The sequence below is a fragment of the Haliaeetus leucocephalus genome, unplaced genomic scaffold (genome assembly GCF_000737465.1).
Source record: "Haliaeetus leucocephalus isolate CR32 unplaced genomic scaffold, Haliaeetus_leucocephalus-4.0 Scaffold657, whole genome shotgun sequence".
NCBI lineage: Eukaryota > Metazoa > Chordata > Aves > Accipitriformes > Accipitridae > Haliaeetus > Haliaeetus leucocephalus.
This window is the reverse complement of record NW_010973093.1, coordinates 6,445,032-6,463,046: the sequence shown is the minus strand read 5'-3', so window position 1 is coordinate 6,463,046 and position 18,015 is coordinate 6,445,032. Positions and strand designations below refer to the sequence as shown.

The 18,015-nt window shown below is 40.8% G+C and overlaps 1 protein-coding gene across 1 annotated transcript; it reads right to left on the bottom strand.

The window, feature by feature from the left end:
• Window positions 1-8: 8 nt before the first annotated feature.
• Window positions 9-17,411, bottom strand: LOC104839299 (myosin heavy chain, skeletal muscle, adult-like; the record flags this gene model as incomplete). Its single annotated transcript, XM_010579505.1, has 29 exons — window positions 17,226-17,411; window positions 16,994-17,137; window positions 16,744-16,900; window positions 13,461-13,488; window positions 13,251-13,362; window positions 12,959-13,051; window positions 12,765-12,828; window positions 12,574-12,672; window positions 12,369-12,472; window positions 12,144-12,282; window positions 11,051-11,169; window positions 10,802-10,951; window positions 10,059-10,253; window positions 8,369-8,678; window positions 8,189-8,259; window positions 6,000-6,087; window positions 5,782-5,899; window positions 5,385-5,508; window positions 4,801-4,937; window positions 4,455-4,710; window positions 2,804-3,046; window positions 2,520-2,696; window positions 2,289-2,434; window positions 2,111-2,201; window positions 1,632-2,021; window positions 1,265-1,391; window positions 1,052-1,170; window positions 554-750; window positions 9-150 (listed from the first exon to the last, which is right to left on the bottom strand). Coding segments are annotated over exons 1-29 (4,326 nt in total), but the record flags the coding sequence as incomplete, so codon positions are not given.
• Window positions 17,412-18,015: the final 604 nt, after the last annotated feature.

Genomic DNA, 18,015 nt, shown 5'->3' with positions numbered 1-18,015 from the left:
GCGCAGGCAGCATTTGATCGCTCCACATCAATCATCAGGTCCTCCACTTCATTCTGCAGCCTCTGCTTTGTCTTTTCCAGAGAAGCACATTTGGCATTCACAGCTTCAACGTGTTCCTCTGCATCTTGCAGGCGCTGTGCCAGCTTCTTCCTGGGAGGTGGTAAGCACAGCTTGTGGTTTGAGAGCAAAGGGGAGTGTGTGGTGTGTGGCTGATGGGCCTTTCACAACAGGACGTTTTACCCATTCATTGAGTATGTATCCTACGCACAGACAGTAAAGACCCTCTCCCAGCCAGTCATTTATCTTCCTATTTTCTTTCCCCATGGTCTGGCTATCTCCTCTGCGCACACTATACATTGTCTTTCTCCTGCATTCTTTGTCATGTAGTCTATTTCCCTTGTGTTTTTCAAAACCACACCCTTTAAAGTACATATTTCTGTTTCATATAACTCCTCCTCGACCTACTACAAGGCTTTTGCCTTTCAGTGTCTCAGTGGTCTCTTCAAAATTTCATCATTGGTTTCTGCCAGCCTTCCCCACATTCCCCACATACTTGGCCTCCTCCAGCTCCTCCGTGCGCTGAATAGCGTCTGTCTCATATTTGGTTCTCCACTGGGCCACTTCAGTGTTGGCCTTGGACAGGGCACGCTGCAGCTCACTCTTGGCTTCCTGCTCCTCCTCATATTGTTCCCGGAGCAAGTCACAGTCGTGGCGAGCGGACTGCAAGCCATGGGCCAGGGCATTCTTGGCCTAGTGGTAAAAGGATTGCAATAAGGAATAGATATATCCTGGGAAATTTTGTCTTACTGGCACTTAGACACTGGAATATATCCCAGAGAAATAGTAATTAACTGACTGCATGAAAAAAATAAAAGCCAAGGTCAGGTATACTGCAAAAAGTTGGGACTCCTGCCCTGACGGGGCCTAGATTGCATGACCTAAAGGGATGTTTTGAACTTTTAATTAAATCACCTTTTGAACTATTGAACACCACACCAAAAACAATATGATGTAAAGTATTTATTTCATATGTACAACGAAATATCTTCACCTTTATCTCTTCCTCTAGTTGTCGCTTCAATTCTTCAATCTGCTGGGTGAAAGCCTGTTTCCCTCTAGACAGCTGAGAAATTAAAGCATCTTTTTCATCCACCTGACGTGCATATTCACCTGGGAAAGTTTGTAATTAAGAAAATATTTTAACAGCCAAGAGAGTCATGCAGGGGGTTCACTCATTTCCAAACTAGAGATGGAAGTGCCATACCAGATTCTGTCTGCAGACGAGCTCTTTGAGCACTGAGATCGCTAATCATGCGCTGATTCTGCTCCTCCTTTGTTTTATATTCACTTAGTTGGTCTTCCAGAGTGCGGCACATCTTCTCCAGATTTGCCTAGGTGTCAAGCACACATAAGAAAATAGAGTTAATACTTCGATTCTGCCTTAGTTACAGCAGGAAAATGTGTCTAGAAGATGCAGTTTACATATCTGGGGAGTATGTGCATACACCCACAGTTCTATATGTTAGATTTGGAGATAACAGTTATATTATAACCTGATAACAATTAAATAAGATAAGATTAAACAAGAATATTTAATTGTTCTCAAATTACTAATAAAAGTATTTTTGTACCTTGGCTTTGGAGACAGACTCCATGTTACTGGCCAAGTCATCAATCTCCATCTTCAGCTCACTCTTCTCCTTCTCCAGCTTCTGCTTCACTCGCTGCAGGTTGTCGATCTGCTCCCCAAGCTCAGCTGTGCTGTCCGCGTGCTTCTTCCGCAGGGCGGCAGCTGTGGCTTCGTGCTGCAGCGTGGCCTCTTCGAGGTCACGGCGCATCTTCTGAAATTCTGCCTCACGCTTCTTGTTCATCTCAATCTGAGCTGCGGTAGCCCCTCCTGCTTCTTCCAGGCGCTCGCTGATCTCCTCTAGCTCCCTCGAGAGGTCAGCCCGATGCTTCTCTGCTTTTGCCCGAGAGGTTCGCTCTGCCTCAATTTCCTCCTCCAGTTCCTCAATACGAGCCTGGGGAACATTAGGGGACCCTTCACACCCATGCCCTCTTCCTACCTGACCTGAGACTGGGTGAGAGAGGGGAAGGAACAAAGACTTGCCTGCAGCTCCTTGATCTTCTTCTGTAATTGCATGCCCAGAAGTTGCTCATCCTCAATTTTGCTCTGGATCTGGCTGATTTCAAAGTCTTTCCTTTGGGCAAAGCAAACCATGTCAGAGCTCAAAGCAAAAAGACAGGTGCACCAGCCCAGCACTCAGGTGCCCCACAGCCCCACTTACTTCTTCAGCTTCTCATCCAGCTGCTGCTTATCATTTTCCAAATCCATTATGCTGTCATGGGCCAGCTTCAGGTCTCCTTCGAGTTTCCTCTTAGCTCTCTCAAGGTCCATGCGCAGTTTCTTCTCTTGCTCCAGGGACCCTTCCAGCTAAAACAAACAAGACCATCAGTGCTCCGTCAGCCAGGTTTAACTCCATACCTGTCCTGTTCTTGAGGTACGCCTGTGTGCTTACATCATCCACTTGCTGCTCCAGCTTGGTCTTAGCTTTGGTCAGCGTATTGACTTTGTCCTCTTCTGCCTGCAGGTCATCCAGTGTCTGCTGATGGGCCTCTTGGAGGGCTTTCTTCTCTTTTGTCAGCTTCACAATGGTCTCATCCAGGGCTGCCATCTCCTCTGTGAGGTTTTTCACCTTTGAAAAGAAGGGAACACATGCAGATAAAAAATGATGTTTAAAACTTTATACTGTATAACAAAACAGAGGTCTTTTCTGTGAGAGTGACATCTTCTGCCTCATACTTTGTTTTCGGTGGCATGTTTTTCCTTCTCAACCTTGGCCAGTGTTAACTCAAGATCGTCAATATCTTTCTTCAGCTCTGAACATTCATCCTCCAATTTCCTCTTCTTGGCTGTCAGCTCAGCATTAATTTCTTCCTCATCCTCAGCCCTTTCAGTCACCTCTTTAACTTTGGCTTCCAGCTGAATTTTGGTTTTGATGAGCTGGTCACACCTTTCCTCAGCATCAGCCAAAGCATCAGCTTCCTGGTGGAAAAAATACCATTTTTAGGGATATGTTTTTGAGGTAATATCAAGATGCTTACCTTCACAGTTTAGAGTCCTGGATAGCAATTTTGTAGTTAAAAATTTGGTTTATGTTCCAACAGAACAAAATATAATATAGAATTTATTTTATATTGTTCATTTTGAAACAGCTAGTTTTGAAAGCTAAAACCGAATAAAATTCCTTCAATCTACATGAAGGCCCAGTTATTTACATATTTGTGCAAGGTATAGAATCCAATATCATCCCATAATATCAAACATTAGAACAAAGTACATAAATTGGGGTTTACTCATAGGAATATCTCCCACATTTATGAAGTGCCAAGTGATAACTATATGCCAAGATACATATAAATACCAAAGTCACAGTTATGCTCACATCATTCCTGTATGTCTCTTTTTTCACCCTACTGTCTTTCTGAAGCAACAGTTTCTGATTTAGTTTTCATCACCATGGCCCCAAAATATTCAGCATCTAGCAGCTTTGTCTTTTCTCTGTCAGACCCTCATCGGCTAAGAAGAAAGGAAGTTGCTGGAAAATTCATCTCTAGGCTTTTTTTGCAACAGACGTCCTGTTGTATTTGTTATATTTTGTCTCAAGTTTCAGTCTAGCAGAAATAATATGAAAGCAATATGATGATTTTAGCAGTGAGTGGATTTTTTTAATCTTTTTACAGTTCAAGATTCTTTTAAAAGGGGGGCATGTAAATTTTCTTACATGTCACATATGCTGCATAGTATTACTTTGAGAATACAGTCTTTTCTATTTTGTGAATGACTTAATTTAGAAACCTCAGCATTACAACACCGTAGGTGTACCACATAATTTTTTTGTAATGATTGTAAGTGATTTAGGAGGGTGATTGAGAATATTAAATTCTGTTTCCTCTCAATTAGTTCAGTATTACAATATAGCAATGTTTGTAACAGCTAAGCCACCACCTACACCAAAAAGAAACAAGTTATCTTGTTTAATTAGAGAATAAAGAGAGGAGAGAAACGTCCTATTCACTTGTCCTAAGAATTCCTAATCATGTGTGTATAAGGATAGGCACACTCAGTTTTGGAGCAGTAGGAAAAAATTACTAGAAGAACAAACATTATACTAATAAAAGTAAAGTTTCTTGATTGCTCTGATGCACTTTAACTGAATGTATATGGTAGAGACCTCAGCATGTACCATAGAAAATCTCACCCATGAAATAGCTTGACTACAAACTCCTGACAGTCCTTATTGAAGCTAGTTATATTTTTAAGAGCACCACTTAATGAAATACAGTTGAACTGAATTAAATTGCAGTTTCAATGTGTCTTTTGAAAATGTAGTCATAAATATCAGCCCAATAGTCACAGTTCAGTTAGGATGAGGCACAATGGTAGTACTCACAGCCTGCACTTGGAGCTGCAGATCGTTTTTCTCCTGCACCAGTTTCACCATTTTCTCCTCCAGCTCCTTCCTCTTTGCCTCAGACTTCGCAAGCTCTTCTTTGATTTTCTCAAACTCTTGTTTCATGTTGGCCATTTCCTTCTCAGATTCTGCACTCTTCAGCAAGGGCTTGATCTTGAAGAACAGCTTCATCCAGGGCCAGTGCTTGACGTTCATGAATGCACGAATATTGTACTGGATGCAAAAGATGGACTCTCTGAAAGGTAAGTCAAATTAATATTAAGTATTTCGACCATGATGACACAATAAGCCATATACAGTGAACCTAATTTGAAGAAATGTCTACCTCCTCTCCACCATTCTTTGGTATTCCATTCTCATCAGGAAGCCCCTGCACCTGGCTTGTGTGCGGGTGATGAGCTGTGCCAGCTTCTCATCCCTCATCTCTTCCAAGAGGCCTATCAGCCCAGCTTTGAAGAACACCTTAGGTAAGAACATGAAAATAGGTGCAGTGTATATGCTTGTTGTTCAGCGTGGCCCAGTACCCTGTCCCCCATGGCAGATAATATGAGAAGTTAAGAGAAAGAGCAAAAGCACAAAGAATGTATGTAGTGATAGATCTTCTTTTACATCTCCAAGCTTCCAGTTACCTGCAGTTGACGAACTATAATAGCCAGACATTTTGCCTTTGTTTTTATTAAACTTTGATTCTTTTACTCTACAACTTTGTCTTAAATTAGGAACCCTTAATCAAATCATCCTATGGCAATGAATTTCAGTTTTATTCAAATGTTGAGTCAATAAGTACTTATTTGATTTATTTTAAATACACTATTTGATAATTTCACATACTATCTGGAGAATCTGAGTATCATTCTCAAGCCATGCAAAACAAAAATACATAGTACTTGAAACAAACCGTTCTTGTACCTTGGTGTGACCAAATTTGTATTGAGTGTGGTCTATATCAATTGATCCAAGAAGTTTCTCACAAGCCTTCTTGCTGTCAATGAACTGTCCCTCTGGGATAGCACTTGCATTTAATACTTTGTATCTGGGGGAGAAAACAGAAGAACTTGCATTGAACTCGATGATCTTAAGAGTCTTTTCCAACCTAAATGATTCTATGATTCTATGAATATAAAGAGGTCTGTTGTTGGGACCAATTGGCTGGTACACTGCAAGATAGAGTCTAAGAACTGTTGAGAACATAAAAGCACTACTAAACACAAATTTTAGAGAAGGCTTTAGTCACCAGAGGTGAAACTTAAATTTCACAAGCTACTCAAGATGGACAAAATGATCCAGTAAGAGGAAGAAGTCTGACCTCTGTTTAAAATCTGCATACAGGACTCTGTTGGGAAATCCTTTCCTGCAAATTCTGATCCCTTCCAGCACGCCATTACACCGCAGCTGGTGAAGCACCAGTTCATGCTCCATGGCACCTAGCAATTCAGAGCACAAATATAATATATGCTATATTCTGTAATACAGAGGGGAAGACCTGCACCATACTGAAAAAACTTCTATGTATGAGTCTCTTACCAGGTGTTTTCGTTTCGTTTGGGATGATGCAGCGTACAAAATGGGGGTGGGTGCTTCTCAGATTGGTCATCAGCTTGTTTAAATTCTCCTGGGAGAATCATTAACAAAAGTTTATATTAGCAAATGTAATTTCCACTGTAAGCATCAAGTCCTCTGAAATGAGATGAGATATCAGACAAAAATTAGCTCACAGAATCCTAACCTGAAGCCCCCTGCATCAGTTTTTCTGACTTTCCACAGATCTTTGCTGTTATTAACTTCATTTATAAAGTTCTTCTGATTAATCTGTAGGAAATACTATACTCTTAAACATACAATTTTTTTACATTTCACTGACTCTACTGGAATGCCTTAATTAGAAATTATATCCATCTTCCATTGGATGTACCCAGAGAGATAAACAGGTACCTCTATGAGGCAGTTTGAACCATACTGCTGTAGGCATTTAAGATAGGTCATATGGAGCACACTACATAGAACCTTCCTGTTTTCCCCACTGAAAGCAAATGAAACAAAAATGACAAGATGAGTTTTAAATGTCTAGATTACATGTTTATCTTGTAAGGTAAGATGAGAATAAGGTGAGATGAATCCCAGCCTTGTTTTCTAATTAATATCTGTATACTTATTTATAAATAATTATTGCCTATAATTAGTGGAGGGAAGCAGTTGCCTCCAGAGAACATCTCAGAGTATGTAAATTAAGCAGCCAAAACATTAGGATGTCTAAACACTAACATGTCTAAACTAGAGGGATACTGGAAGAAATTTAAAAACATAACAGAAATGCAACCCAAATGAAGCAAATAGTATTTCTCCTATAACATTACCTCTTAAAGTCTTATGACCTTTAAACATAGACTTACTGCATTATTTTTGAATCATACATGCTGGCAATAATTTCCCACTTGCAAGGCCAAGGCACTACAGCTATGATTATTTTTCTTGGGGCACATACACACGTGCCAACGCCCTGTTTCAGAGCACTGGCTAGAGGCTGTCAGGTGATCAAGAATCATATGACAGCAGATCTGTAGAAGAAATTAGGCTATATCAAGAAGAGAGTCCTAAATGAGGGATGAATATGGTAATAAATAACCTCAGGAGAGACTGGCAGAAGTGTATGGAGCAGCCAGGCAGCAAGGCTTGGTTATGACTAAGAACTGTCAAGTATCTGACATCTTAAAAATCCATAACCCAAGGAGTGGTGGTATTTCAACTGTAAAAGATTGATCCCTGAATCATGGAGAAAAACTACAAATATAAATGGAGCAAACAGGTCATCCTCCAGTAGGCAGAATGTTGATAAAGGGAAATAAAAGGTTCCAAAGCCAGAGGTGGGCATCTGAAGGAAATCTGGTATATTTTAGATACATTTTAGAAGTTTTCTGTATGGCATTCTTCTGTCTGGAAACATCCTGGGACAAGCGGACAAAAAGAAAAGTTGTGCATTCAGTGGAATGGAGCATAAATAGATCACAGTGGATTTAGTTTTAACAAAATATGGCCCAAGAAATTCAGGGTCTTTTAACAAAACTAAGCCAAAAAAAAGACTAGCCATTTTAAATTGTGGGTTTATTCCTCATCTTAGGAAGAAATACTGTGGCCAGCAGGAACAGGGAGGTGGTTGTTCCCCTGTACTCAGCACTGGTGAGGCCGCACCTCGAGTACTGTGTTCAGTTTTGGGCCCCTCACTACAGGAAAGACATTGAGTTGCTGGAGCGTGTTCAGAGAAGGGCAACCAAGTTGGTGAGGGGCCTGGAGCACAAGTCTTATCAGGAGCAGCTGAGAGAACTGGGGCTGTTTAGTCTAGAAAAGAGGAAGCTGAGGGGAGACCTTATTGCTCTCTACAACTACCTGAAAGGGGGTTGTAGTGAGGTGGGTGCTGGTCTCTTCTGTCAGGTGGCTGGAGATAGGACAAGAGGAAATGGCCTCAAGTTGAGGCAAGGGAGATTTAGGTTAGATATTAGGAAAAATTTTTTTACTGGGAAGGTTGTCAAACATTGGAATGGGCTGCCCAGGGAAGTGGTTGAGTCACGATCCCTGGAGATATTCAAAAAGCGAGTGGACAATGTACTACAGGACATGGTTTAGTGGGCATGGTTAATGGTTGGACTCAATGATCTTGAAGGTCTTTTCCAACCTAAATGATTCTATGATTCTAAGAAATAGTGAACTCTCTACTGTACCCGGAAAAGAGCTGAGACAGTCTGGAAGGAAGAACCCTTCTTCTTGCCACCTTTCTTTCCAGCACTGGCCTCTACAAAATTGAAAATAAATAAAACAGGTTTTAGATTTTTGCTACTGCCTTTTATGATTCCTTTTTGTAAGCTGTACGTCACTGAAAATATGGAATTCATAGAACTAACCCGCTTCTGCTCCACCATAGTTGGCAAAGAGTAAGGCCAGTGTCTTCAGGGATGATTTCTGGTACAACCCAATGACAGTTTCATTCAGGGGGTCCTTGTTTTTCTCCAGCCAGCCAGTGATGTTGTAGTCTACTGTGCCAGCATAGTGTATCAGGGCGAAGTGGGCCTCAGCCTTGCCTTTGACAGGCTTGGGCTTCTGGAAGTTGCTGGACTTGCCCAGGTGCTGGTCATAGAGCTTGTTCTTGAAAGAGGTGTCAGTTGCCTTGGGGAACATGCACTCCTCTTCCAGGATGGAGAAGATGCCCATGGGCTGGAAGAAATGTACAAGGAAGACAGATTGTAATTTAGTTTTCAGGGCAATAATGACCTTCATCTAGGCAGGGTAGTGGAACACAGACTGAGCTACACATCAAAAAAGATTATTATTCAATTACATTTTCTGCTAGAAAGTATGATTAAACATATTCATACTTACATTTTTTAACACCAAATGAATTATAAAGATTAATGGAAATTAATTTAGTTTGTCTTGAGAACTTCCTTTATAAAATCAGAGCACTACCTTTTTATCCAGAAGGACTCAAAGCACACACAGATGTCTCAGAAAAATTGAACATGAGCCAACAGTACACCCTTGCGGCAAAGGCAGCCAGCTCATCCTGGGCTGCATTAAGTATTGCCAGCAGCTCAAGGGAAACGATCCTTCCACTCTACTCTGCTCTGCTGAGAAACTGCTGTGTCCAGTTCTTGGTTTCGCAGTACAAGACAAACGTGGACATAGTAGAGTGAACACTGTGACAGGCCATGAAGGTATTTCAGTGACTGGAACATCCAACATACAAGGACAAGCTGAGAGAGATGGGACTGTTCAGCCTGGAAAAGAGAAGGCTCTGGGGGATCTTATCAATATGTATAAATACCTAATGGAAGGGGATAAAGGAGACAGAGCTAGCGGTTTCTCAGTGGTGTCCAGTGACAGGATAAGATGGAACAGGCATGAATTGAAATACACAAAATTCCATTTAAACAGAATAAAAAAATCTTCTTTGCTGTGAGCGTGGTCAAAAGTTGGAAAGGTTCCCCAGTGTATCTGTGGAGTCTCCACCCTTGGAGATATTAAAAATCCAACTGGACATGGTCCTGAGCAACCCCCTCTAGCTGACTCTGTCTTGACCAAGGGGGTTGGACTAAGTGATATCCAGACCTACCTTCAAACCTCAGCAGTTCTGTGATTCTGTGATTCTAACTACTTATCATCCTGCAAGCCACTGAATCTTCCATCTCATGTGCAGCGTGACTGCCTTCTCATTGTCAGACAAAGGATGACCATGTTAAGTGCGACTGTGTGCTAACAGTTATGTATGTCCATCTTCTATGTTAATTTTACAAAGATATAGCGATTCTGCTGTACAAGCACAAGTCTGTTAGAGGTGAAAGGTGAGGAGGACATGCTGACCTGGAAATTGACTCCAGCTGTTTTGGAAGAACACTCTTATTGGGAGTTTAACAATCTTTTGGCACTTGAAAAGAGATCAGTAAGGATTTGCTGCCACAAAGCTGTGTGAAATCTCTTTCATGTCTCACTTGACAGAAGAAATAAATTACATGGCAAGGTATTTTGAATAACAAAAGATGAATATTTGGACATGAACACAGAAGATCCCTTTGAAAAATGAGACCAAGTAATTACAGAATTTCTGAATAGGAAGGATACCTTCTCAATGAGCTCAATGCAGGCAGCCAGGTCCATCCCAAAGTCAATGAATGTCCATTCAATTCCTTCTTTCTTGTACTCCTCCTGCTCCAGCACGAACATGTGGTGGTTGAAGAACTGCTGCAGTTTCTCATTGGTGAAGTTGATGCACAGCTGCTCAAAGCTGTTAAACTGGAAATAAAATAAGAAAGACCCATATTTGCAAGATGCAGCAATAATTGCAAAACCTCATACTTTAAAAATAAGGAATGCAGTTATCTTGGCTTCGTTGTCAAGTCTATGCCTTTCTTCAGTCTGCTTTATGTCTATGTTACGAAACAGAGCAATGCATCAAATTAATTGTCCACAAGGAATTTTTTTTTTCATTGATAAAAACGTGAAGATAAAATAAATTTCCTGCATAATTTGAGACCAAATTACAGGGAGAAAAAACTCAAGCTTAGGCCTATCATGATAAACATGGTTTAATACTGTCTTGTCCTTGATCATTTAAACCAAGGAATATTTCTGATTGTACCATTCTGTACTTTTGAGTTCGCACATCTTGAAATAAGATGAGTCCTTTGAAAGGTCTTTTTTTTTACTTCATGATAAAAAAAGGCAAATAGCTGCAAATAATTATGTGATGATATAACATCTTCTTTAAAAATATGTCTCAGAGTGATCATAACATCCAATTGTCACTTCCAAATAGCTCTTACCAAATCATTGTTACTTACATCAAAGATCTCAAAGCCAGCAATGTCCAGGACACCAATAAAGTACTGTCTAGGCTGCTTCGTATCCAGCTGTTGATTGATACGAACAACCATCCACAAGAACATCCTCTCATAGACAGCCTTTGCTAAAGCACCTACAGCATTGTGCACCTACAAGAAAAATAAATGCCTGGAGTTACCATACAGGGCAGACGAGAATCAAAAGGATCTTAATTCAAAACATGGTTCCAGGTTGCCACAGATTCTTACCTGCTGTGCAGTTTGACCCTTGGTCACATATTCATTCCCAACCTTGACTCGGGGGTAGCACAGTGCCTTGAGCATGTCAGCTGAATTCAGACCCATAAGGTAGGCAGCCTTGTCAGCCACTAAAGAGGGAGTGGAAGAAGGAAGAATTTAGCATCACATAGACTTTGAATCCTGGAGCATTCTCTAAAGGCTGCAGGGTTCAGATTTCTGTTCTTTGAAATCTTTCGATAGACTCCCATAGAGGGAATTTTGGTAACATCCAAGTCATCATTATGCATATCGAGCTTTTCTAAAAGAATTTATGTTTTAAATTCTTCACTGAAACATGTAGAAAGTATGATATTTTTCAGAAATCTCCTGGCACAAAATTGAAAGCTGCAGCTTGCCAGTCTGAATATTTGTAGTACACGCATAACTCAGGACCTGCAGTGACAATAGTCAGGTACTGATCTACATTCAGGTGATCAAAAACACCCAATATTTAGGGTGGAACACAGAAAGGATATCTGTTCTCTTTCAGATCCAGAGTCTACAACCCTTTCTGAGCTTTGGTTTCTGACGTTCAGTAAAACTCACTGGGTTTCATTCTTTTACCTATGGTACTTCCCACCTTCTGCCTTGTCCTTTAGCAAGAGGAGCCATTGCTCAGAGACCTGAAGATGTGGGTTGTAGGTCCTGCGCCAACAAAGGAGAGGAATCAAATACATCTCTCATACCAGAGTTCCCTGAGCATCTGACAGGTGATGGTGCATGGGAGCATGGTCCCCCCATCCTGTTAGAGCCAAACCACTTGGCTGTTTCACAATTGCAAGCTATATTCCAACAAAGGTATAACTAATAATGTTACAGAAAGGACATCCATCGCTCCTGACTTCCTGGAAGTGTATAAAGGACAGTTTAAACTATTAATTGTTTATAGCATGAGATAGAAATATTCTGAGTTCAGGGAACTTGATGTACAGAGGACAAGGAACAGGTTTTTTTCTGGCTTATTGTTTTCCTTAGGATCCTAAAGTCCAACAAAGAATAACTTCTGCTGTCTTCCACATCCATAGTGGCTTACAGAACGGTTAATTATTGAGTTTGATAATACCTTCTGTTCCATCTGGCTCTGCCTGCTCCTCTCTTGGCTTCTGCTTGAACTTCAAGTTCCCATAGTGCATGACAGCCCCTGTCAGCTTGTAGATAGCAGTCTTCTCATCAGCAGTGAAGCCCAGGATGTCAATGGCACTCTGGTAATACAATCAGCAAAGTGAAATATTTGCTTGTTATGTGATGTATGATCTGTGCCTGTTGACCTGTTCTGTAAGTTACTTACATCTGTAGCCATCAGCTCCTCCTTGTCATCAATGCTGGGAACAGTAATCTCACCTTGACTCACAAAAGGGTAGTCATATGGGTTGGTGGTGATGAGGAGCATTTCTGAAAACAAATGGGTTCGTGGGTTAAATTTCACTGGTTTTGTAATTTAGTTAAATGTTGCTCATTCATCTTCTTCCAAAAAGCTCAGTGATCCCTCCTACCAATTAGCTCTGGCTTCTTGTTGGACGTGATTTGATAAAATATGTGGTAGCTTCTTTCTGCCTTGAGCTGGAAAGTGACTCTGGACTTCTCCAGCAGATCTGGAAAGGAAGGTAGAAAGAGTTAGGCACAGGAAGGCACACGGAAGTGGGTCTTTAGGAAGGAATGGGATCAGGCCAGGAGAGTCTCTTACAAGTTTCAATGTCAGCAGAAGCCAGTTTGCCTGTAGCTCCAAAGTGGATTCTGATGAATTTGCCCTGTTAAGGAGAAGCAGCAGCATTTCAGCCTGGATGGGTTCTTTTGACATCTCCTTTATGTGGAATACTGCCAGGGCCATCACTTATCTTGTAATGAGAGGGAGAGATTTTGTCCAAAGCCACAACTTACAAAGCGTGAGGAGTTGTCATTCCTCACGGTCTTGGCATTTCCAAAGGCCTCCAGCAGTGGGTTGGCGCTGATGATTTGATCCTCAAGCGTTCCCTGCAGGATGATAATTATTGCTGGTTATCCTTTCCAAAAATCATGTCAGGAACAGAGGAAAACATTGATTCAGGCTAGTATCTATTAATTAATTATTTCATTCTCAAGTGTTCCCTACAGGATGGTAATTATTCAGTTACAGTGTTTAGCTGACATGGCAATTACCTGCCAAGTGTTCAGTCTGTTCTTCTTGACTCACCTGCATTTTGCCTGACTGCTCCTCCTTCTTCTTCTCCCCACTCGCTGCAATTGTTGCAAAGTACTGGATGACACGCTTTGTGTTCACAGTCTTCCCTGCACCAGATTCTCCACTGTCAAACCAAAGACAGAAGCAGAGAGCGTGTGGTCAGGCAGGAGGTCCCCTGGCATGGGGCAGCCCAGCGGGGACCCGAGCAGGGAGTGTACGTACGTGATCAGGATCGACTGGTTCTCGCGATCTGTGAAGGAGGCAGAAACAAAGAGATGATTAGTATGTGTCATGGATATCCTGGATAAAAATATTCCTGGGACTTTTAGAAGATGCACTATCTGTAGGCAGCTCCTTCCTTTCATAAAGCTGTGTGCCTTCACCCCAATTCCTTTTGAACGTTTTAAAGTTGGGAAACCGACATGTCAACACTGGTGTGGATGTCAGGTGTAGTATACGTGCTTCTTTTTCTGCCTATTCTCTTCATGTCAAGCTGCTCATCTTCTTTATGAAAAGGATTCCAACTAAGCAGTATTTTTGTAGAGTTACTGATTAATTGAACTATCTGTAAGCTAAAGTGAACGGAGCAGGTGCTTCTCATAAACTTTATAACATAGGAACAACCACTCCTGACCAGTCCATGGGCCCTCCTAGATGTTTTTTTCTGTCAGTGGCCAATTGATTGTTGCCTAAAGAAAAATCACAAAAACATCATAAGCATGTAGTAGCCTTTTACCAGCATACTTTCCAATACTCTAGAATATTGAAAATTTGGTACTTCCAGAGCTAGATGAGATGGTTTTGTGTGTAATGGCCTGGGCTGAGTTTGCTTTCCAGAATTTTTTCTGGTTCTTTTTCAATCCATGCTCGGTTCTTTCTGTGTTGCTTCAACTTCTATCACCCAGTCTGCTCTTTTTTTGAACCAGTTATGGTGTGAAGGAAAAAAAAAATGCAGCTAGTGTTGAGCTTGTTTTTTTGTCTGCTCTTTCCTTGTCCATTCATCTTCTCCATGCCATGGATAATTTTATTACGTAGCACAAATCATTTGTCTAGAGTTACCTGAGCAGATGTCCTGCCATATCTTTCAGAAACCTTTTCATCTTTGTCTTGACCTGTTCCATTTCTACTGTATTCTGTTTTGAAAAAGGCAGTGCAGAAATGCATCCAGTACACAAGGTGCAGGCATTCCTTGGGTAACCACCATGATATAATGATATTTTCTCTTTCGGTCTCTATTTCTTGGTCAGTGATCTCAACTTGTTATTTTGTAGATTTCTGATCGCTGAGCCAAAATTTTTGAAGCTGTACTAAAGGATATCTATAACAGAAGCAGTAGTTGTCAGCAATGAGCCCATCTTTTGGGTTTTTTTCCTATGTCCATTGTTTTACATTCTTGCTGACCAAACTTTGTTGCCACATCACTGAATAATAATTCGATCATTTAATGTCATAAAGTCCCTCTGAAATTCTTCACTGTTAGACTTCATCTTTACTGGCCTAAAGGACTTAGTCAAATCAGAAAGATTGTCAACATTTCCAGATCATTTAAAAAAATGTTGAACAGCAGAAGTCCCAGAACAGATCCCAGTGAGACTTCATTGATAAAATCTTGGCACTATGAAAACTGAAAAAAAAAAATTTTTACCATGTCTTCCTTTTTCTTACCCAGTTCTTTTTGAACCTTCTCAGTTCTATAGCTGGTAGTGAATGTAAGCGTAAAAATTATGTCAAGAATAGCTGCTTTATCAACTCTATTGAAGATCTTTGTTGAATTCATATGGGTTACCTTGACCAGCTCTCCTTTGTTAAAAAAAAAAACAGTAGTTTTGTAAGGCAAGACTTCCCTTTAAAATAAATGCATCTTTTTTTCTTGGTAAGTCACATATATTCGCATGCCCAGCAGCTGCCTTGTTTAGAAATTGCTGGCAGTTTGCCTTTTACAAAAATCAAGCTTACTGTTATGCTGTTCCTTAAAACTCCCTCACAACCCTTTTAAAAAGTTAGAGTAACACTTGCCGTTTTCCAGGCAATTGTCAGTGAGAATTTTTGACCTGTAGAGTTCCACTGGCATGCCTGGTTGAATTCTGTCCTGGCAATTTGCTAGTGTTTATTTTATTGTTGGTTTTCTTTAAGGACACTTCATTCAGAAGAAGTTCCTCTGATGAATCCCACTGTAAGGAGGAGTTCCAGAAATGAGTACTTCCCACACTGCTTTAAGGTAAACAAATGAAAATCTCATTTACTTGTTCTGATATGACCTTATATTTTCCAAGTTGTCTTTTTAAATTTTGACTGTGTCAGTACAGACTCCACAGACTCATCTTAAGCCCTTCTGCTCCTTATGTGTAAGAAATAAGCATAAGTTTTTATGCATGCTGCAAGTTGTTCTCAAACCTGTAATTTTGCATGCCTTCTTGTGTTTTCACAGTTAACTAGCCAGAGTTATGTTTTGGAGAAAGTCTATGTGTGTTTAATAACCCACCTTAACAGGCTGTGTAGCTGGACTGGCTTGCAGAGAAAGTGCTTTTTGCCAGATGATTTACATTTGTTCTAGGCCTCTAGGATGGTATTTTCCAATAATCTGCATGCTATCTGAAGAGACTAAGCCATTAGGTAACTAACTCCTAGCGGAAAAGTCTGGGTTTGCCTTCACCAAGTTCCTGCACATCTCTTGAAGGTGTCAGCAAGGGTAAATGTATGATGACTTAGGTAAATACTGCCAGGATAAGACACAGTAAACAAACATCAATCTGTTATTGTTCCATTTTCATAGTATTCTCTTCCAATCAACTTTCTTACCGCTCTGAATACTACAGAAATAAGAGAGGGGGGAACAAGATTTACTTTAAGAAATTAAACTATGCCTCTCTTTGTTTAATATTTTTCTGACTAATCTGCTCTTTCTTGAAAGTCTGGAGATTTAGACAATGCTAGAAAAGTTTTCACTATCCTTCTTCCTTATTGGTTCCATTTATATTAATGAATGGAAAAGAAGAAATTGTTTCTGAGATGGGGGGAGGAAGTATCAATTTTCCCAGCAGGTTTCACTGTAGTGTCTAAGACTGCTTCCTGAGTCTTTGTAAAACCACCATAGGAAGCATTGGCTTTGATGTTGAATCTCCTTTCCCTTTACACCCAATCTTGTTTACAGAACTCCACCCTAGTGACTTTCAGTCCTGCAAAGCAAATCATTCAAAGAACAATCCTCTCAGCTAACAAAGCACCAGAACTTCAAAAGTTTATCCAAATTTCTTTGAAGGAAAATCTGACAATGTATTCAGCATTAAACCGTATCCTCCCAAAGATCTTGGACAGTAAATTCTAATGTTGACTGTTAGAAACATGATCTCAGTGATGGTATCCAGTGAAGAAAATAATTCCGGTGATGAGAGGACTTCCGTCCTCCCAACACCATTAAACTGAACTATTTTGCAGTGAAAAGACTTCTTTTCTCCTCTGTGAGTGTTCACAGCCAAATAATTTTAAAGAAAACCAAGCAACTCACCATTTAACATGAACTGATAGGCATTGTCAGAGATGGAGAAGATGTGTGGAGGGGCCTCCTGGCGCTTCTTGCCTCGGTAGGCCAACACCACCTCCGGGTTGTACACCGGCAGCCACTTGTAGGGGTTGACAGTGACGCAGAAGAGACCCGAGTAGGTCTGCGAGGAAGGGAGACAGCACGTTGGCTTCCACTTAGCCTGGCAGAGCAGTTCCTCCTAGCTACCCAGAGGAAGACTGCTGCTGCTACTTACGTAGATCATCCAGGCTGCATAACGCTCTTTGAGGTTGTACAGCACAGCGGGTTCATGGAGGTGGGTCATCATGGCCATGTCCTCGACTTTATCATACTTGGGAGGGTTCATGGGGAAGACCTGATCATCCTTCACATTCAGAGTCTGCCAAGGAAACAAAAGATCCATGTATGTCAGCTAAAAGCTTAGAGTGGGAATCAAATGGTGTCCTTCAGCCTTGTTTTTCACTCACCTCTCCACCTTCAGTCTTGACAGTGACCTTCCCTGATTCCTTGCTCTGGATTGTCCCTTTCACAAAGGATTCTTTAGGATGGGCCACAAAGACGGATGTCTTGGCATCAAAAGGCTTGTTCTGGGCTGCAATTCTTTCCTTCTCTGACTTTCGGAGATAGGGAGCGGCCTCTCCAAAGACAGCCATCTCAGAGTCTGCAGAAGTCATGTCTGCACTTTACTGAAGGTACGTCAGCAGAGGGCTCTAATGGGAAGGAACAATATGGTACTGATTATTTACATCTATTCTATTCTGTAAGATTGGGAAAAATTTTATACCCTATGACTTGGTTTGTCTTCATACTCTGAGTATTTGGAACATCGAACACGAGCTAACTAGACACTTAATTTTTAGGTCAACTTAGAAAATAAGAGGTTTTCACTGATGTAGTCTAGGTCTTCAAACGTTTAGGAGGGCAACTTTTAATGACCTTTCAGAACTGTGGGTTTGGTGCTTTAAGACTACTGTGTCTGTAAGATAAGAGTGAATTTGCTGAGCAAGTTTCACTAAGATCACTATTAAGAATGGAAATACAGTTAGGACATTTTGTTAAAAGGATGAACAGTGAAGTAACATGTCTGAAAAACAGTAGTTTAGGTGACCTACAGTCTTGGAAAACACTGAACCTGTGGGACATTTACCTATTAAATATAATGGTAACAGAAAGGCAGTGGGAAACTCATGAATTTTGGCAATGAAGTTGTCAACTGAAAGAAAAGGGAAGGCTTTGTGACCTTTTAATATTCTGCCA